This window comes from Myotis nattereri, assembly GCF_964212035.1.
Source record: "Myotis nattereri genome assembly, chromosome: 7".
In the NCBI taxonomy this organism is placed as follows: Eukaryota; Metazoa; Chordata; class Mammalia; order Chiroptera; family Vespertilionidae; genus Myotis; species Myotis nattereri.
In genome coordinates, this window is record NC_138082.1 from 30,831,614 (window position 1) to 30,852,866 (window position 21,253).

The following is a 21,253-nucleotide window of genomic DNA, read 5'->3' on the forward strand; positions in this document are numbered from 1 at the left end:
GGTTTAGCGTGGGCGTACGAAACATGATTTGACTCCCCCCAGGGCACATGCACGGGTTGTGGGCTCAATCCCCAGTAGGGGGCGAGCAGGAAGCAGCCGATCAATGATTCTCTCTCACCATTGATATGCCTTTCTCTTACTCTCCCTTACTCTCTGAAATCAATAAAAGTATATTTAAAAAAACAAAAACAAAAAGTGACTTAATGCTTCTACTCACTATTGTTGAGCACACCTGCTGGTATAGTACTGATTTCTCTATGTCGGAGTGCTTTCTCTAACAGTGTTTTCAAAGAGGGACTCTATGTGATAAACCTTCTCATCCTTTGAATACCTGACAATGTAACTAGAAATCAAAACTCAGTTTTAAATACTATTCAACGATCTTAAGTCCAGTGTTGCTGTTAAGAAATCTCAAGTCAGCCCTAACCGGTTTGGCTCAGTGGATAGAGCGTCGGCCTGTGGACTGAAGGGTCCCAGGTTCGACTCCGGTCAAGGGCATGTACCTTGGCTGCGGGCATATCCCCAGTAGGAGGTGTGCAGGAGGCAGCTGATCGATGTGTCTCTCTCATTGATGTTTCTAACTCTCTATCCCTCTCCCTTCCTCTGTAAAAAAACCAATAAAATATATTTTTTTAAAAAAAGAAATCTCAATTCAATCTGATTTTTGTTCCTTCCTTGGCCCTCTGCCATCCAGCTGCCTAGAATACAGATGTGATCCTCAGTAAATATAAGTTGAGCGACTGAATCACCAAGCAGGTGCTGGAAGCCATCCCTGAGTCCAGTCCAGGGCTTCTTGCTTCAACTCTTGGGCTTTTCCCACCCAAGCTTCTGGATCTCCACCCTGGGCAAAGTCGGTACACAGAGGCATGAGGTCATGTTAACAAAAATATAGGGCCCTTCCCCCACACATTGGCTAAAACGACTCCTGGATGATTAGACTTAGGGCAAGACTACTTGGGTATCTTTGAATCCCCACTGCTTACACACAAAAGGTGCCTGCCCTAGCCGGTTTGGCTCAGTGGATAGAGCATCGGCCTGCAGACTGAAGGTCCCAGGTTCGATTCAGGTCAAGGGCACATGTCCGGGTTCCCAGGTAAGGGGCGTGCAGGAGGCAGCTGATCAGTGATTCTCATCAATGATGTTTCTATCTCCCTTCCTCTCTGAAATCAATAAAACTATATATTTTTTAAAAGGTGCTCAACAAAGGTTTGTTTTATTGAATGGACATACAAATTCTCCAAGAGATGATTCAGCATAACTATAGGAGGCAGGACAGAGGGTAACTAGACCAGCAGATTGAGGGTTTTATGGTAAAGGTGAGAGCTGAGTATTAATAGGTTCTTGACCTAAAGGGCCTTTGGTGTAATAGATGGGAAGTAAAGAGCCTTGACCATCACTGCAATAACACAGCCACTAACCACATGCAGCTATTTAATTTAAATGAAATAACATGTAAAGCTCAGTTCCTCAGATTCACTGGCCAGATTTCAAGCGCTCAGTAACAGCCACGTGTGGCCAGTGGCCACTGCATTGGACAGTACAGATAGTATGAAGCACATCACAGAATGTTCTGTTGCACAAAGCTGACCTAGACCCTTAAAGGAAATGTATTCCTGCCAGTAATAAGTAATGTTGAAATAATGAGCCCTCAATTCATTTTTTGGTACATGCTGAAGGCCCAAAGGGGGGGGGGGGTGTTAAATGACAGAGGTAATAGAAGAAACCCCTGCTTCCTCGCTCTTCTCACTTCCTTGCCCCCTTCTCTGGTGCCCACCACCACCACCCACACTCCAAAGCAGCACTGTCAGGGGCAGGCCCTGACTAAAAGTCCCATCCCAGCACCACACAGATTCCTCAGACGCGTCTGCTCCAGGTCTCTAACATGGGAGGGTATATTTGTTCACACGATCATCCCCCCCTTTTGCTATCCTGAACCTAGTAGTTCTTAGTAAGCATGTGTTGGGTGGCTGGATGAGCGAACGCACGGCTCAGAGTGCCCCCTTCCCCAACAGCCCCGGGGAGGCGCCATCCTTAGCGGCTGGGGGACAAAGCTCCTGCCGCCCGCCCAGCTGCGGGCTGGAGCGCTCAGAGCCCGGCCCGCGGGCTGGGGGGTCGGGCCGGGCAGCCCTCGGGGGCGTGTCCTCCCGGGGTCGGGCGCCACCGCCCGGAGAGGCCGGCAGCGGCGGCAGAGCTGCGGCGGTCGCAGAGGGCTAGCGGCGGCGAGCATGGAGCGCGAGCTGGAGGCGCTCGCAGCCCGGCCCGCGCTCCCGGCGGAGCCTCCCTTCCAAGCGCTGGTGGAGGCGGCGGGCGGGCGCGGGCAGGTGCTGCTGGTGGGCGAGCTGTGGGAGCGCGAGCAGAGCCGCGCGCTGCTGCGGGACTTCGCCCGCGCGGTGTTCCCGCCGGAGCCGGGCGCTCGCAAGCCGGGCGAAGCGGTGGCCGAGGGCGCCGCGCCCGGGACGCCGGGGGCGCGGTGGGTGCCCGGGACCGCCAGGGCGCGCGCCATCCACTCGCCGCTCGTCTTCGTGCTGTGCCGCGCGTCGTCGCTGGCCGCCCGGGAGCCGCGGCGCCGCCTGCGGGAGATGCTGCGCGATGTGCGCGACCGGCGGGTGGCGGGCGCGGCGCTGGTCGGGGTGCTGGTGGCCGAGGCGGGCCCCGAGGACGCGGTGGCGCCGATGTTGCGGCTCCTGGAGGCGCTGCTGCGCACCGTGTTCGGCCGCCAGGCGGGAGGCCCGGTGCAGGCGGCCGCCTACTGCCCCGGCCACCCCGCCTCCAGCCTGGCCGTCCAGACCGCCGCTAGCCGGGCCCTGCAAGCAGCCGCGCCCGCGCGACCAGGTGAGGGGGCGCAAGGCCCCGTGGGCGCAGGCGGGCGGTGGCTGGGGGAAGGCCCCGAAGTTGGAACTCTTTAGGCCAGCCCCCTGGTGCACCGAGGTAAACTGAGGCCCCGAGCGGGGAGGTGCCTAGCATTGGTCCTCCCAGCCAGCGCGGAGCAGGCCCTGGGCCACGGGTCGAGTTTGTCCCGGGAGGATCCTGAAAGCATGGGGGACAGTGGCTTGGGAAAGCCGCGGGAACGAACAGAAGGCGGGGGAAGTTGATGGAGCAAGAGGATTGTTCTGAGCTGGTCAAAGATCTGGGAGCTGCGGGAGAGAGGAGTGGGAGGAGATGGGAAAGCCTTGGGGTGCACACATTTCAAGGGGGAATTAGGACCGAATTGGGACTGGAGGGAGGGGATTGGTGGTGCCCGGAGCTCCTAGGACGCTGCGCAGCTACGGATGCGAAGGTGGAGGAGGCTCAGTGCGTAAGCGCCCGGGTCATAGGAGGAAGGCAAGGAATAGGTGCTGGGACTTGGAGGTGTGGGGAAAGGCTGTGAGGGACTGACTGAGGACACAGAATTTTTGAGTCCCTCTTGGCTACCCGCCCTGGTTGTGCAGCCACTGCAGTGCCACCTCCCTTCCCTTCACGCTCTCCTGAAGTTTGGGGAGCAGAGTGAGGGTCTTCTTCTGCTGCCATCCACAGAAGAGTCAGAATCTCCTCCCTCCTGGTACACAGGGTTTTCCAGGAGTTTCCAGCGTCCTCGAATTAAAATACAGACATTAAGTATAGCTGGCTCTGGCACAGCTGGGAGATACCGGAGCATTCTTTGCCCTCCCTGCTTCCCCCACCCCCAGCAGCTGCTCCTCTCCAAGCGCTCTGGCCTTCCCTCCATTATCTGCCAAACTTTCTTGTGAAGACAGAGGCTGCTGTGCTCTGCCTCCCTGGACACTGCTGTGTTAATCAGCAACCCGGAGGTGCCAGACTTGGGGGGGGGGGTGCGGTTCCGGCAAGGAGAACTGTACCTCTGAAGTCACAAATGTCACAGACCTACCTGCCAGCCTGGCCGGCCTAGGTGGAGGCCATCCGTCTCACCTGTAGAACCTGCCCTAACCATCTCCCCCCTCCCCACCCCCCATGCCCACAGCCCTTTCTGCTGCAACTGTGAGGAAGCTGGCTAAATTCTAAACTCCACAACCTGCATCCAGAAAGACAGGGAATGTCCTGAGGTGGACTGTCATTCTGATGGTTGGCCTGGCCCCATGGGAGGACATTTTCTACCTTCCCCCACCCCCAATGAGCTGGTGCCTGGAAAATTCTGAGCCCTTAGTTTCTCCCATTCCCCAGGAAATAGCTTTTAATCCCCCAAAGCCAAGCTTGCTCTGGCCTGCTAAGCTTTTGTATACACATTGCAGTTGCCTGGAATGAAAGCCTTAAAGGCCTTTCTTTCTTTCTTTCTTTCTTTCTTTCTTTCTTTCTTCCTCCCTTCCTTCCTTCCTTCCTTCCTTCCTTCCTTCCTTCCTTCCTTCCTCCCTCCCTCCATCTCTCTCTCTCTCTCTCTCTCTCTCTCTCTCTCTCTCTCTCTCCCCCTCTCTCTCTTTCAAGGCCTTTTCTTTCATTTCACCTCCTCAGCTGACCAACCCCATTTCATCCTTCAGAACTGGACTTCCTCCTCCAAGAAGTCTTCCCTGACCTCCCTTACTCCTTTACAGGTTCAAAAATGAAATCCTCAAACCTACCTCCACTCTCTAGTTTCTTACCAATGGTTTTGTCACTTTTCCTTATGAGTTTAATCACCACTATATTCCCATTTCCCATGACCTGCCTGGCATGCAGAATCCTTACCTCTTCTTAAACACTGAATTGATCTCTACTGCATTAAACTCATTTCTACTTTTATAAAAACACACTAAACAATATGAAACCTTTTACTAATGACTACAGGTCATGAGCGTGATTATTGCCCACTAATTTATTTGTCCACTGATTTTGTCTGGGCTTTTGCAGTGGGCAGCATCGCTCACACATTCATGATGCTAAGGGTTACCTAGCAATTGTGTGTGGCTTTTTAAAGTCTCCCAATCCCCTTCCTCACTACCTCCTGGTTATTCTTATACTTTTGATTGCCTGCCTCTTGACATGCCCTCTTACCCAGCTTATGCCTAACGCAGCTGCCAATGGGTTGAAAAACTAGGAATCCAGTCTTTTTAGAACTGGGTGCAAATTAAGAGTAAATAAGCCCCATGTAAAGGAGAACGAACACCGATTTTGTTTTGGCTTCCTGGAGTGTGTGTGTGTGTGTGTGTGTGTGTGTGACTCCATTGCAGTTACCTTATTCCACATGGTTGAGGCCCTTAAGTGATCCCTACATCACTTAGGTGAGGCTATAATACGGAAACTAGAATCAGCATGTAAGTGTTCTGTATGTGATTATTTAAAAAGATTAAGCCTTTTCTTTTTCTTTTTTTAAAATATATTTTATTGATTTTTTACAGAGAGAAAGGGAGAGAGATAGAGAGTTAGAAACATCGATGAGAGAGAAACATTGATCAGCTGCCTCCTGCACATCTCCTACTGGGGATATGCCCGCAACCCACGTACATGCCCTTGACCGGAATCGAACCTGGGACCTTTCAGTCCGCAGGCCGACGCTCTATCCACTGAGCCAAACCGGTTTCAGCAAGCCTTTTCATATTAAGAAATAGTTTGAACTAAAAAGTGGGGAAATTACTGCTCCTTGAGTATTTTATTTGGTGCTATATAATTGAAATTCATATCATGTCATTCTTATCAAGGTAGTTTCCCCAACATGGTACCTACGTCATAGAGTCTTTGTGAGGAAGAAATGATATAATATGTATAAAGCAATCCTTATATAAAGCCCCCTCACCGGAGATTAAATCTGAAACCTAGGTTTGTGCCCTGACTGGAATCGAACCCACAACTTGTTGGTGTACAGGACGACGCTCCAGCCAACGGAGCCGTATGGCCAGGGCTGTTTGTGTTTTTGTTTGTTTGTTTTAAGTATAAAAACTCCACCCCCTTTTGCAAATCAGAATCTTTGTTTTTAATCAGACAGTTGAAAGGAGGGCAGTTAATAGTTGAAGCTCTTGGTTGGCTTCACTGAAAACCTCTCAGTTGTGTCAAGCACCATGTGACCTGCTGCCTTTGGGACTTTGTGTTCCTTTTAGCAGAAGGAGCCTGGGAGAGACCCGGCCTCCCGGCGCTGTTGGCCTGCTTCTCCTGGGGTCCCTGGAGCCGGGGGAAGAACCCGTTTGCCACCACCTCCCCCAGTGGTCCGGCTCAGGGTGAGTGAGTCGCTTCCTGCTCCTGGACTCTGAGGGCCAGGTGCTTGGGGTTAAGAGAGTGGTCACGTGCACAGGGACCTTAGGGAGAGAGAGGACTGACATCCATGGAGCACAGGCCGTGTGTTCAGGGTGGGAGTGAGCAGAGTGAGGTGCCCCGGCCCCCAGGAGCCAGCACACGGGCTTGGTCAACAGGGGTCAAGCCCCAGGAGTCTCTGCCTACTGAAGGCGGTCTAGGCCAGTGGTCGGCAAGCGCATTAGTCAACAGAGCCAAATATCAACATACAACGATTGAAATTTCTTTTGAGAGCCATATTTTTTAAACTTAAACTATATAGGTAGGTACATTCAACTTTAAATTCAACTTTAAATTCACGGTTTTCGTCTTCTGATTTCTTTGCTTCTTCTTTGTAGCCATCTCAAACAGGCACCTAAAAAAATGTTTCATTTTATAATAATAAAGCCACCAACACAAAATAATTACAATTCTTAAATTGATGACAAAAATACCTGTAGGATTTGCAGCTGGTTGGAAAATACAGGTAACTTTATGCTTCGAGTAGGTACTTTTGTCACCCGCGCACGATTTGCGGACGCAACTAGCACTAACCACAGCACAATGAGGCTGCTGACTGACTGGCTCACTCAACCCGTGCATTAATCGCGTGCCCGCCCCCGCGCTGCCTCTCCCGTTGTCCCCCCTCCCCCCACTTCTTCTAGCCACTTCTTCAAAATAGACTCGCCCAGGCCAAAAACCGACTTCTGCGCATGGGCCACGGTTTCAATAGCACTGTACGTGCACGCCCGCACGTGGTATTTTGTGGAAGAGCCACACTCAAGGGGCCAAAGAGCCGTATGTGGCTCGGGAGCCACGGTTTGCCGACCACTGGGATAGGCCGTTGACATGGCAAGGCACATGGAGTCAGACCCATGGCCTCACAGAGCAAGTGAGGGAGGTCAGGGGATTGTCTTAGTCAGAAATGGGAAGACTTGAAGAGGGAGCATCGTGAACAAAGGCTTCACAGCATAATGTCATGCTCAGAAAAGGGACCCCTGTTCAGAGTGCCAGGGGTGCGGTGCAGGAGACTGCTGAGAGCGAGGCTGAAGCAGAGAGTTGAGACATAGCGATTTCTGAGCAAGGACGTGGAGACTAGGGCTGTGTTTAGAGAGGTGACTGGACTGGGGGGCCAGGGAGCCACCAGAGGCAGACCCAGCTAGGAGGGGACTGCATAGTCCCAGGAGGGGCAATGAGGGGCCTGGCCCAAGGGGGGCAGTGTTGGATTGGAGAGGAAGGAGCTCACCAGCCCAGAGCCATTTCTGGGGTAGAATCATCAGGCTGCGAAGGGGAGGCGAGGGAAGAAGGGAAAGGGAAAGATAGTGAGATCCACAGAGGTACTCCGTAGGCTGAGTTTGCTGTGACCCAGAGAGGACTGACAAGTTGTCTACTGCTTAACTACGAGGATACGAGATCGGAGAAACGCATCCTAGGCGAGTTTGTCGCTGTGCAGACATCATAGAGTCCACTTACAAACCTGGAGGGTATATCCCGCTACGTGCTAGGGATAGCCTGTTGCTCCTGTGCTTTGGACCAATCGGAGTTTTTCGGCTCCATTATAACCTCATTGACCAAAACGTCGTTGTGGGGCGCCTGACTGTGCTCAGGGAAGCAGGTTGTAACCAGCTGAATGTACATGATCCCAACTCCAGAGTGTACTGAATCGTATAGCTTTGTTATAGAAAAAGTGAGTAGTGCTTTAAAATGAACTTCTATTGTGTCTCTTTAAAAAAAAAACACATCATTATCAGTCTTCTATTGCCTAGTAACAAATTACCACAGATTTAGCTGCTTAAAACAACACCCATTTATCCCCTTACACTTTCTGAGGGTCAGGAGTCAGGGCTCAGCTTCGTGGGGCCTCCGTTCAGGGGCTCCCACAGCTGCCTCAACGTGGGCCAGCTCATTCCTTGAAGGGGCCCGGGTCCTCCTTCAAGTTCATCTGATTGTTGGCAGAATTCATTTGTTTGCCTCCGTAGGACTGAGGGCCCCGCCTTCTTGCTGACTGTCAGCTCTGAGAGTTCCCTCCTCTCACAGGCAGGTGCTCCTTCAGTTGGCGGGGACTCCTCAGGCTCCTACAATGTAACATAATCACAGGAGTGACTCTCCATCACCTTTGTCATATAAGGTGCCCAAACAAGGGAGTAACCATCCAGCCATAGTCACAGGTCACCCCCACACTCAAGGGAGGGGATTATGCAGGATGAGTTCACCAAAGGGCGGGAATCTTGGAGGCCACCTGAGAATTCTGCCTAACTGAAAGCTCAACAGGTACAAAAGAAGGAACACAAATATTTATAAATCATCCACTTAATCCCATCACTCAAAGGTAAATACAAGTTCCTATTTGGAGTAGGCCCGTTCTGTCCATCCATCTGTCTATATCTCCCTGTACTATTTAAATGTTAAGAAATTTGCTTCTATATCATATACAAAATCTGCATCAGGTATTTTAAAAATCTAATTGCAAAAAATGGTAACTTCAACCTCTCCATCATCATTTTGGGATATTGACACTGAAACAATCCACAGATCTTGATATTCAGATTTCCCATTATATGGGTGAGCCAGTTAATTCATTCAATCCCTTTGTTGGACTTCAAATCAGTTAGGATGTAACTGATTTCAGTTACAGATAAAGAAACTGACTCAAACTAGCACAAGCAGCAAGGGCATTCATGAGCTCACCCAAAGAATGTCTGGGTAGATTCAGCCTCAGGGCCGGTTGGTTCAGGGGCCCACTGACGCCATCAAGGTTCTTTCCTTCTCTCTGAGGGGCCATCCTCCTGTTGTTTCATCCCTAGTCTGGTAGCAAGATCACTGCAGCATTTCCACTAATTATTCCTAATTATCTCCTTAGGATAAAATCCTAGAAGTGGAATTGCTGGGTCAAAGGGTATGTACATTTTTAAGGTTTTTGATATGTATTCTGTTGTGTTTTTTTGAGTAGATAGTCACTGGGGCCAATTTCCTTCCTTTGGTTCCTAGCTTACTCGCTCATAGACTCTACCTTCTGACTGGGTGATTCCCTCTCTTGTGTTTCAGGTAACTTCCGGGAACCTGAGGAGGAGCTGGCGCTGACAGTCATACTTCCCAACGGAGACTGTGAGGATCCTGGAAAGGGGTCGGGAGCCTGTGATGGAGCTGCCCACACTCCCGCGGAGCCCGCTGGAGACTCCAGATGAAGTCTGGACCCCTGGGCTGCTGCAGCTCCTCACTGATGACCTTGGGAGTGCAGTCTCTATGAAGCCCCACCTTCCAGGGGACTGCCACTGACAGATACCAGCCAGGCAGCGGGACTTCCTCAGCTAAGCCCGACCTAGGAAAATGTGTCCTCTGGGAACTTGGTCCCTCCCCGGCCTCCATTTGGTCTCTCTGGTCACCGTGAGGTGGTTTTTTCTCCCTCGCCTTGGTTTCTCTGTGCCATTGAGACAGAAGGCGGCCTGCTTTGTGGCTCTGTGGTGCTGTGGCCTCCCGCGGTCGTGTGCATGAGCATCCATCAGTTCACATGCAGCTGGAAAGAACTCTGGACCAGGAGTTATCAAACAGGGAGAGGGGAGATCTTAGACCTGTCACTCAACCAGGGGCCAGGCTACCCACCTGCAAGCAGCACTGAAAGTGTGTGTGTGTGTGTGTGTGTGTGTGTGTGTTGCGAGGCTTCACTGTGACGGTGGGGCGCCCCTGGCATTTAGTGGGCATCTCGCATTGTGTAGGGCAAGCTCCAAAAACAGAATTGTTCCGCTCAAAATGCCAATCGTGGCACCTTTGAGAAATTGGATGAGCCAATCTCTTCCCCTTGTCAAATTCTAGGAAGAGTCCCCCAGAGCAGAGAGGGTTGGGGTTCCTGGGACCTCAGCTCCTGAACAAGCCAGAATAAAGACTGCACTGCCCCCTGCGGGCCTGGGGGCCAGAGCAAGATGCTCAGTGTGTTGCTGGCCCAGGACAGAAATAGCCTTGCACAGCCATGCGAAGAAAGAGCCCTCTCTCTTCCTCATGTTGCCATTGACTTTCTGTGCCAAGTTCTTTTGAGAATAGGGCACCAAACAAAAGGAAAGTTGGGTTATGGATTAATGCAAGGGCATAGGACTTGCTCTCAATCTCGGGTCCTAACCCAAGGTCAAAGCCGACCCAGCCCAGAGGTGCCGAGTGCTGGAATCCTTTTTTCTCTGGTTATGAGTCAGACAGGGCCAATGATGTTCCCTTAAAAGCCAGGAAGACCATCTGTTCACTCAGAGAAGGAACTCTGCATTACCTCCCTTGTCTTCCTTGCCCGCCAGGAGAAATCCAGTCTTTGGAATGGCAAGGACAGCTCCTGCTTTTCCCTGGTAGGAAGTACTATCTAAGGAAAGTAGTTAAATTCATTCATTCATGTGTGACTCACTCAGCACACATGCAATTGTGCCTACTATTTGCCCAGCGTTCTGGCAGGTGCTGCATAACTTCCTTGAGTTATTTCTGCCAAAATAACTGTGAAAGTGCCAAAATGTGGAGTGGCAAACCTGTGGCTGGGGGGCTCTGTGATGTTAAAGAGGACCCTCACTGCTCTGCATCTCCGTTTCTTTTCTACAACAGGGAGCCTATGGGTGTGAGGGCAGGTAGGATGACAGCTTATTTGGGGCGGTTTGGCAGCATGTGTCACTTTAATAATGCAAAAGTATCTCCAATAGAAGGACCCAATTGACTGCCTTCTGCCCAAGAGTGAACTCAATGAATTGCTGTTGATGTTTGAAAATATGGGGACTGGTATTGTTGAAGCTGCTCCATTTTTCTATTTATCCATTAATTTCTTTGTAATGATTTGGTTAGAATTTTATTATTTGGTGGGGGGAGGGAGCTTCTCTTAAGGTAGAAAATGGTCTAAGGCAGAAGTCGAAAGGCAGAAGCCTCTGCTGTACTTCAAAACTCAGGAGTTTGTTGCCAATATTTGAAACGGGAGATTGCACATAAAAAGCTTGTTTTCGGGGAGCGGGGAGGGGTGTGCCATCGTCGTCTTCATTTTGCTGTGATTCCACACACACACACACTTGAGCCCTTTCTCACCCTCCCACTCTCCCCTCTGCTGCACTTCCCTGATATAGGCCCCCGCCTGGGGCTGGTCCTGGTGGGCATTTGAGTTTGCCAGCCTCTGCTATAAAGGGTGATGTGCACATTTTTTCATCACTTTCAGTATTTCCTGTGAATATGTGAAGAGAGAGGGTCTTTCTTGACTGAGGTTGTGTTCTGCCTCCCGGCTGATAAAGACCGGACTGACATCCTCCCAGGCCCCTCCTGGCTCCGTGGCAGCGGCTCAGAGAAGCACCGTCCTTTGCTCTTTTCCAGCAGACAGGAGAGTTCGGTGCTGGGAGGGACCTTGGTGTTGGGCCTCCTCCCTGGCGACTATTCCGAGGCCTGAAAGCTGGGGTGGGCCTGTCTGAGAGTGGAGGCCCCGGATTAGGTTAGTGGTGCCGGGAGCCGTTGACGAGGGGCCTCCGTCTGGGCTCTTGGTACTAATCTTTCTAACATGGCAGCTGTACTGCTTCTGACTTGAATCGATTCCTTAGACCTAATAAAGCCAAACAGCGCCTCACTGCTGTCTAATAAAACACGGTGGGTCCTCCCCTTTCTGTCTTGAGGTGCTCCTTCCAGGAGCCCTTGGGCAAATGGTGGGAAGCTCTGAAATAGTTTAGCCTGAAAGTCCGCCAGTCCTGCCCCGAGGGACATCTCTGCAACTTTTCTGGCTGGGGTTGGAAAGTACTTAAAAAGAGATTTGTTAAAAAGATAATATTTAGCTTGGTAGTTAACAGGGAGTATATGTTTGCGTGTGCACACGCACATGTTTCACGCGATAAAATGGCCTTAACTGAGTCTCAGAGAGCCCCTTATAACATTTGTGTCAGTTTCTCTCTTCTCAAAGTATTTGTCCCCAAGATTAACCACACAAGAGGAGTTCCTAGGTTGCCCAGCCAAAACCAAGGCAAACCTGCCAAGGGTCCAAGGGCTGCGCCCCCCAACCGGTGGTCTAAACAAACCCCTCGTACCCCAGACAGAACCAGGACCCTCATTGTGAGTCCTGGTTGTAGAAGTTCGGTCCCTTTCTTGTCACCCTGACTTTCTTCTCTCCCTCCCTGATGACCAGGGTCTTCTCAGAGTGGGGTGTTGCCTCGGATCATTGCCCCAACCCCAAACTACTAGCGTTCTTACCCTGACCACCTACACCCCAGGTGTATTGCCGGCTCTGGAAGTCCTGGCTGCCGGGACAGCCACTCCCAGCCCCTTGCTCCCCGACAGGAGTGGGTTTCACTTTCAGCCTCCACACCTGGTCTGGTCTGAACATGTGCCAGAACCAAAGCAGGCGAGACGGCGGAGCCGGCCAAAGGCCTGGGCCTGAGTGGGCGGTCGGAAGGAACAAGACCTCGGGCGGAGCTAGACCGGCCCTGCCCAAGAGGAATCTAACGCCAGGCACACATGTAGCTTTCCATTTTCTAGTAGCCACATTGGAAAAACGAAGTTAAACAGGTGAAATTAATTTTAATAATATATTTTATTTAGCCCCAGATGTCCATATGAATAAAAGCTTCAAGCACCAGCCTGGCCCGTCCCGGTGACATAAGATCTGCGCTGTTCTATGCCAGACCCTGAAGGGAGCCCTTCCCCTCAGAGCAGCCTTGCCAGGAAGGCGGACCTGCCCCACCCCCCACCCCCCACCCATCGCAAGGCTCGGGTGACCACAGGGCCGCCACCAGCGCTACGTGGCGGAGCAGGGTCTCCTGGCTCCCACGCCGGCTCTTTCCACCTCGTCGCACTGTAGCTCAGAAAGCAATCAAGCCTGATCTTGACAGTTGGGCCGAGGCCTCCGATGACCCAGGATTTAAGTGCCAGGAGGCTAGGGGTTTGGGGGAAGGGGTTGGTGCTCACAAGGCGCACGCCCCTGCCCGAATTCCTCGCCTTCTGCGGAGCACTGTGGCACGAGAGGGCGCCGCAGCGGGGTCCCGGAGGTGCTCTGGCGAAGCTCGGAACTGAAATCCTGGTGGAGGCGGGCCCAGGGCAAAGAACGCGGTTCCCTCCCTTCGCCCTTGCAGCGCCCGGCCCAGCCCTGCCTGTGTGAGCCCGCGGCTGTCCTCGTCGGGGCCCTGAGACGTTGTGTGGCGCTCCTGACACTGAGGGAGGAGTTGTTTACACACAGAGCCCCTGGTAAGAACTCTCGCTGTGGTTTTAAGTCCCAAGTCTTCGCTGAAAATAGATAGAGCTTGTCTGGGAGAGGGCAGGGGTTCCCAAGACCTAGGTCTGAATTCTAGCCTTGTGTCAATGACTGACTGACGCTGAGCCCTTGAGTACTTCCTTGTTCAGTTGGAACATAGACCAAGAGACATGACTACAGCTGTCGTGGGTAAAAGCTGTGGTTCTCAACCTTCCTAAGGCCGCGACCCTTCAATGCAGTTCCTCATGTTGTGGTGACCCCCATCCATAAAATTATTTTCGTTGCTACTTCATCACTGTAATTTTGCTGCTGTTATGAATCGTCATGTAAATATCTGATATGCAGGATGTATTTTCATTGTTACAAACTGAACATAAAGCATAGTGATTAATCACAAAGACAATATGTAATTGTATGTTTTCCGATGGTCTTAGGCGACCCCTGTGAAAGGGTCGTTCGGCCCCCAAAGGGTCGCGACCCACAGGTTGAGAACCGCTGCTGTAAGGGGACCCGTAGTGGAGTAGGCAAGGAAGGCTTCCCGGAGGAGGTGCTGTTTGAGACCCAAGACAAATCATATTAGACAGAGGTGGGGCGGGGGGAGCCTTGAAGACAGAAGGAAGACCAGGTACCAAGGTCAGAGACAAGATACATAGCCTCATGGCCCCTCTGGGAGTCACAATAGTTCTGGTGGGTGCAGCATGGCAGCCAGGGCAGACAGCTGGGCCATGAAGGTGGAAGGTAAGCAGGGTTGGGTGAAAGCCCCGGAGGAGCTCGGAGGGGAGACTCCTCGCCTTCCTGGTTTCGGGCAGTGCTTTCGGCTGGCTGTGAGGGCGGGCTGGAGAATTGTGAGACAGGAGGCCGGAAGTCAAGGCTGCTGGAAGCTGTCGCAGCTGGGAAAGAAGAGGGGAGGCCACCAGTGAGTAATGGAGCGACATGGGAACGGAGCTGGTCTGAGAGATTGAGGAGACCAGGTCTGGTGCAGACCAGATGAAGGTGCCCCTCAGGGTCCTGCTTCCGTAGCTGAGGGATACCCTTCCCCACACTGAGATCCAGGCAGGAGGCATGGACAAGTGTGTGCAGCTCTGAGGTTAAGGAGCATCAAGCAGAGATGTCTGGTAGGGGTGTGAGTCTAGTGCTCTGGAGAGAGGGCAAGGCTGCAGGAGTACATTTTAGGAGTCACTGTCTGGTCCTTAGCAATAAAAACATCGATCTCCCACAGGGAGAACCGGCAGTGAGAAGACGGCTGTGGACAAAAACACAGAAGAATGAAGCATTAAGACGAGAGCCCAAGATGGAGCTGAGGGTTGCAAGTAGCAGCGGCAGTGGTTAGAGTTGAGTTTGGGGAAGATGGCTCTGATTAAATAGTGCAGAATGGGAGAAGGCACAGAAATGGGGCCGTCATCTAGGTGGAGAGCAGCATCCCCAAGAAGAGAGGGGCCTCATGGGGCTCAAGTGAGGTTGCGGTGATGACAAGCACAGCATCCACACCAGAGACATGATTGTCTTCCCATAGAAAATGTCTTCTCTTTGAAGAGCAAGGGTGGCAAAGTGGCCACCTCTCCACTTTAAAACATTTTGAATTAGTTGCCAACATTGTTTTTTATCATTAATATATTTTATTGATTTTTTACAGAGAGGAAGGGAGAGGGATAGAGAGCCAGAAACTTCGATGAGAGAGAAACATTAATCAGCTGCCTCCTGCACACCCCCCACCAGGGATGTGCCTGCAACCAAGGTACATGCCCTTGACTGGAATCGAACCCGGGACCCTTCAGTCCGCAGGCTGACACTCCATCCACTGAGCCAAACCAGTCAGGGTGCCAACATTTCTTTTAATTGAGTCTAATTGGCATAAAACATTGTGCTATGATTTTAAAAATATTTTTTTATTGATTTCAGAGAGGAAGAGAGAGATAGAAACATCAATGAGAGCGAATCACTGGTCTGCTGCCTCCCTCATGCCCCCTGCTGGGGATCGAGCCCTCAACCCCCGCATGTGCAACTGGGAATTGAACCGTGACCTCCTGGTTCATAGGTTGACGACGCTCAACCACTGAGCCGCGCCAGCTAGGAAAACATTGTGTTAGTTTTTGGCATACCATACAATGATCTGGTATTTGTATATTTTGAAAAATGGTTACTACAATAAGTTTAGTTGACATCCATCACTGCATAGAGTTACAATTTTTTTTTATTGTGATCAGAACTTTTAAGCTTTACTCTCGTAGCAATTTTCAAATATACAATACAGTGTTGTTGACTGTAGTCACCAGGCTGTACATCTCCAGGACTTGTCACTGGAAGTTTGTACCTTTTGGTCACCTTCAGCCATTTTGTCCAAGTTGCCAACATTGCAAATTCAGAAGATTTCACATGAAATTCCGATTTTTGGCTTTTCTTGGAAGAGTCATTCATAAGCTGTTCCAGCAACAGCCCTGCGTTTTTGCACAGCAGCGCTGCAGGAGCTGAGCAGTCACTGCTCCCCACGTGGGCGCGCACTCGCCGTCACCACGCCCCCTACTGCCTCCCTACTGTCGTGGCACTCCACCATCCTGCTGAGCTAGCATTTTCTTGCTCTGCTCCCGCTTCTTTCATTTCCATTACCTGTTACCTTTTGTTTGCGATTTCTCTAGGAGTTTGGGGAACATGAGTGTCTATGGGAGGGACTGTCCAAAGTACCTCCATAAAATGATACCCCCGAACATTCAATCTGTTTAAAGGGAGCTCTTCAAAAGTGTTCAATAATTACATTTGATACACTTTAGCAACCATAGCTTAAGAATACTCATTTTTAAAAAATCCACACATACACTCAAATGTGTTATCAACCACAAAACATTGACTTGTGCCACTAGGTCACGGTGTTTTGCGAACTAAGCGTTAGTGATTATTGTCCAATTAAATGCAAGGCTAGTGACTTTAAAACGCCATCACCTGCCACTAGTACCTGTCAATGCTTTCTTTAGTGCTATAGAGGTAAGATGGCTATTGAAGCTGATATAAGACTGCACAGTGGCAATCACAACTGCCATTTCCAACTTCTAAAGATATATTAAAAATCAAGAACCCATTGCTATGGGGGAGGGGGGGGGAAGAGGAACCAGGCAGATGGAAAACAAAAATGGAAGACTCTCCCCCACCCCTTGCTTTTGGAACACTTTTCACAGTATATTTTTTTATACTTACGATTTTTCAAACATGTAAATGTACAGTATTAACTATTTCAAACGTAAATAAAAAGGTCCATTGTTCAACGTTTTAATAAAGTAATGGATTCTTTATAATGAAGTATTTCTGTGAGGATTCCTTTTGAAGACGGGTTCTGCTTTTTAAACTTTTTTTGATTATCACTTTTTAAGGAAAACGGTCTTTGCCACATCCTTAGCCTCCAAAGGCTTGGCAGGGTGGGCGCTGCAGTGAGGCCCCCCACGCAGCAGGTGGCGCTGCAGCACGCACCGCTGGCACTTCCCCTCAAAGCCCTTTCTCAGCAATGGCGGGTGACGGTAGAGGGGCCTCTTTCTAGGTGTGGCCATTGTGAAGCCTGATCCCAGGTGCCGACAAGTGTCCCCACCCTGTGAGAGCTCTGACCTCGAAAAGGGTTAGAGAAAACAATGGAGCTCTCTGTGCATCCTTTCGGGCAGGTCGGAGCGGCGATAGTGGCGCGGAAGGCGTAGGCCGGGGGAGGACTTGTGCCGGGGCGGCAGGCGGGACGGTGGACAGTCCATGGGCGGTCGGGGTCCTGAGCGAGAAGTGAGCCGGCGGCCCGTGCTGGCGACTGACTGAGCAGCGCACCCGGGCAGTGAGGAGGCGCCGCGGAGCCTGCGGGTCCTGAGTTGACAGATACACTGCGGAGCCCGGACTGCGAGTGAACGGACGGGCGAGTGCAGGGCGCAGCCATGATCACCTCAGCCGGTGAGTGCGACCGCAGCGGGCGCCGAAAGGGAGGAGCCGCCATGCCGGCTTTTAGCTGAGTCAGGGCCGGTGACTGGGCACCTCCCGGCGGAGCGCCGGCCTGTGCGGCCGCTCGCTGCTCAAGGCCCAGTCCCGGGCCGGGGACTGGCAGTCCGTCCGGGCCTCTCTGCCCTGGGACCCCGCCGGGCTCGGGGGAATCGCACCAGGTCGCCCGCCTCGGCATCCCTCCCGCCACACCCCCGTGCCCGGACCCGAGGTGCTCCCTGGGTCCTTCTCGGGTCCCGAGGAGTTTTCCTTAGGTCGAATCCTCCCGAAATGGACCACGTGGGGCCGTCGATCCTAGTCCTTACTCGCAGGTGGTTGGGAGGGACGACCCCCGGTGCGCCCGGACGGCGAAGCAGTCCCCCCTGGCCCTGGCTCAGCCCGGTGCTCCTTAGAGTGGAACCTGGAGCTGGACTCGAGGCGGGTCGGTCTGGGCCTACCGCGAGGTGTTCGGCGAAAGCACCCAGAGAACTCCTGTGCTGGGGGGAGCAGCGTTATGCTGAGAAGCAAGCTGTGGGTTTTTGAGGCTAAATGCCCAGTAAGTACTCTGCATTGCAGAAGGAACTGGGCGTGCAGAGCAGGTGTCGTCCGCTCACCTGACCATCGGACCCGTAGGTCCTTGTAATGACGCTAGAGACGGGATACGCTGTGGCAGTCACGATCTAGGGCGCCTTCAACGCCCTCTCGGCGGATTGTTTCAGCGCTGTCCACAGCCTTGGTGCTTTTCTTTCTTTCTTTCTTTCTTTCTTTCTTTCTTTCTTTCTTTCTTTCTTTCGTGTCTCTCTCTCTCTCTCTCTCTCTCTCTCTCTCTCTCTCTCTCCACAGCCTTGGTGCTTTTCTTTCTTTCTTTCTTTTTTTGGCCTGCCTACCCTTTTCTCATCCTGTTTTCCTCCACGCTTGTCCCACAAAATATTTCGTTGTAAACAACTGGTGGCCAGAAGACAGTAACTTGTACTTGGATGACGCTCCAAACCATCTTCTTATGAGCATTGCTTAAGAAATTGGCGGAGATGCTGGGCGATCTAGGTCATTTTCAAAGCTTGGAAGAGCTGTCACCTGCACTGGGAGTGAAACATTCGTCTCCAAAGATACAGGTGCCTGGGAGGTGAATTTTGCTCAATAAAAGGGAGAGCTCTACCAGTCAGAGCTATCTACGGGTAAAATAAGCACCGGGTATCTTCCCCCCTGCAAATGAAGGCCTCGTTCTATCTCAGACCCACCCGTTGCCACCTCCTAGCCCAGGCCTTGGCTCACCCCTGGCCTGGGTTCCCGCAGCAGCCTGAAGCCTCTTGTTTTCCCACCATTACTTCCGTACAGTCCATTCTTGTAGTGGTCAGAGTCTTCTTTTTAAAACTTTCATCACATAATGTCATTACTTTGCTTTAAATCCTCCAGTGCTTTCCATTGTGTTTAAAGTCCGGGCTCTTAACCAAAGACCTCATGACGATTTCTGCCTTGGTTTTTAAAATATATTGTATTACTTATTTATTTTTTTAAAAAATTATTTTTTTAATCCTCACCCGCGGATATTTTTCCATTGATTGTTAGAGAGTGGAAGAGAGAGGGAAAGACAGAAACATCGATGCAAGAGAGACACATGGATTGGTCGCCTCCTGCACAGGGAGGCAGGGTCCGGGCCAGGGAGGATCCTGAAACCAAGATACATGTCCCGGGACCCTTCCGTCTGCAGGCTGACGCTCTATCCCCTGAGCCCAACCGGCCAGAGCTTCTGCCTTGTTTTGTCCTGCTCTCTTCCTCACTCCCTACACCTTAATCATACAGGCATTCCCTCTGGGCCTGGAATATGTCAGTTTCTCTCCTACTGCAGGGCCCCTGCACATTCTCTTCCTTCTTTCTACACTCCTGTTCCTCAACTTCTCCTTAGCTTCTCAGTCTTTAGTCTCAGCTCAAATGTTAGTCTTTCCTGCTCATTTTATTTTATTTTTAAAGGTAAGTCAGATCAATAAGCTTTTTTTATATATATTTTATTGATTTTTTTACAGAGAGGAAGGGAGAGGGATAGAGAGTTAGAAACATCAGTGAGAGAGAAACATCGATCAGCTGCCTCCTGCACACCTCCCACTGGGGATGTGCCCACAACCAAGGTACATGCCCTTGACCGGAATTGAACCTGGGACCCTTGAGTCCGCAGGCTGACGCTCGGTCCACTGAGCCAAACAGGTTAGGGCTTTCCTGCTCATTTTATTAAAACATGCTGCCTTTCTCCCCCTTGCTGTCCCCTCCCTTCATCACAGTCCTGTAATTACTTTGTTTACTTGTCTGATTACTGTCTTTCTTTCTGGTAGGATTTTGGGCAGGAAACTAACGTTGCCTAGCAGTTGGCTGAAGTTCAAAAGTATGCCCAAAATGAATAAATCAACCCCTAGAGCAGGGGTGGGCAACCTTTTTGTGAGTGCGTGCCAAAGCCAGCAAAATCTCTGACTCAAAATTCTTCTGCGTGCCAACCCTAATTTTTTGAGAACATGTTACGCCTACTTGATATCTCTTAAGGTGTACGTATGTGAAGAACCTTGAAGAAATAATAAAATTCATTCAAGCGACAAAAACACAGTATATGATGATGAAAAATACATTTATTTTTTAATGTATACATGTACACTGATAGTCCGACAGAAAACTTTATGACTCCGTTTGATATTATCAGTGAGACTTTTGCTGCTGCATCACTGATGACAGAGATTTTACATCAGGTTTATATATCGTGACCTTCAGAGATATGAACGAGCTACTACTTTGATCCGTCAGGCTACTTCTATTACGAGACTTAACAAAATTTATCACTGAGAACAAAGATTCACAAGCGTATGTGGATGAAACCAAAACACTGGTTGGATCTAGGAAGGCAGGGAGAGTTAAGGCAGAGGCATAGAAATTGCTCTTCCGCCCTAACCTGTTTGGCTCAGTGGGTAGAGCGTCGGCCTGCGGACTGAAGCGTCCCAGGTTCGATTCTGGTCAAGGGCATGTACCTTGGTTGCGGGCACATACCCAGTAGGGAGTGTGCAGGAGGCAGCTGATTGATGTTTCTCTCTCATCGATGTTTCTAACTCTCTATCTCCCTTCCTCTCTGTAAAAAATCAATAAAATATATTTTAAAAAAAAAGAAAAGAAATTGCTCTTCCCCTCTCTCGTCAATCCATGTCTGTGGTCTTTAAGATAACTTGTTATGTAAAATTATTTATTGATCTAAGATGCACCTACACTGAATTTATCTGAGAAATAAGTCGATATTAAGAAAAAATTGTAAATGGAAGATTTTAAGAGAGGGTTTCGCGTGCCAACAAAAGTTACTGGCATGCCATGTTTGGCACATGTGCCAGGGGTTGCCCACCCCTGCCCTAGAGTGTTTGAAGTAGAGACAGAGAGCATTGGTGGGAATATACTAAAGATAATTTAAACCTATCAGGTGTGGCAGGAGTAATGATTTTTAGGTTCTACCCTGAGACTGACCATGCTATAGGGTTTATTTGTTACTATCACTTGTTACGTATACTGGGTTACATATCAGCTTCTGCTCCAAACCTTTTGTCACCCTGTTTCCCATCGGTTGGCTCACATTGGCTTAGGACCTGTCCCAGGTACCATACCAGCTCTGGTGTGGATTAGTCACTTCGTTCATTCATTTATCCACTAGGCACTGAGAACACAGTAGTGAATAAGAGGTCAACATATATGCTAAGTTTTTCAGGAGACTTGACAAAGAAAGGGAGTGGAGAGGTAGAGATAGGTGTTTGCTGGAGGGAGATGTGAGATTGAGTGGGGTTTGGGGTTATGATTTTTAACAACATAGGCACATAAAAGAAAACTTTGCTAAAATGTTTTAAAACGAGTCTCCCACTCCTCTTCCCCCTTTCTCATCCCTAGAGGCAATGATTTTCAACTTTTAAGCTATTTCCTGTTACGAGATTTTTAGCATCCTTAATCTTTCCCATCCCC

General features: G+C 50.6%; 2 protein-coding genes across 2 annotated transcripts in view; both read left to right on the forward strand.

Annotated features, from left to right (window-relative positions):
• Positions 1-2,225: 2,225 nt before the first annotated feature.
• On the forward strand, positions 2,226-13,742 carry LOC308522686 (uncharacterized protein C2orf72; the record flags this gene model as incomplete). The annotated part of the gene is made up of 3 exons (XM_081096216.1): positions 2,226-2,832; positions 6,000-6,116; positions 9,214-13,742. The coding sequence occupies 3 exons, from the start codon at positions 2,226-2,228 to the stop codon at positions 9,351-9,353; spliced, it is 864 nt and encodes a 287-aa protein (XP_080952342.1). The 3' UTR covers positions 9,354-13,742.
• A 3,344-nt stretch (positions 13,743-17,086) lies between these two features.
• The window catches only part of PSMD1 (proteasome 26S subunit, non-ATPase 1), an 86,104-nt gene continuing 81,937 nt past the window's right edge, over positions 17,087-21,253 (forward strand). Inside the window, exon 1 of the mRNA XM_081096217.1 lies at positions 17,087-17,257. Coding sequence (XP_080952343.1) covers positions 17,242-17,257 — 16 coding nt within the window. The 5' untranslated portion in view covers positions 17,087-17,241. The remainder of the gene's footprint in view (positions 17,258-21,253) is intronic.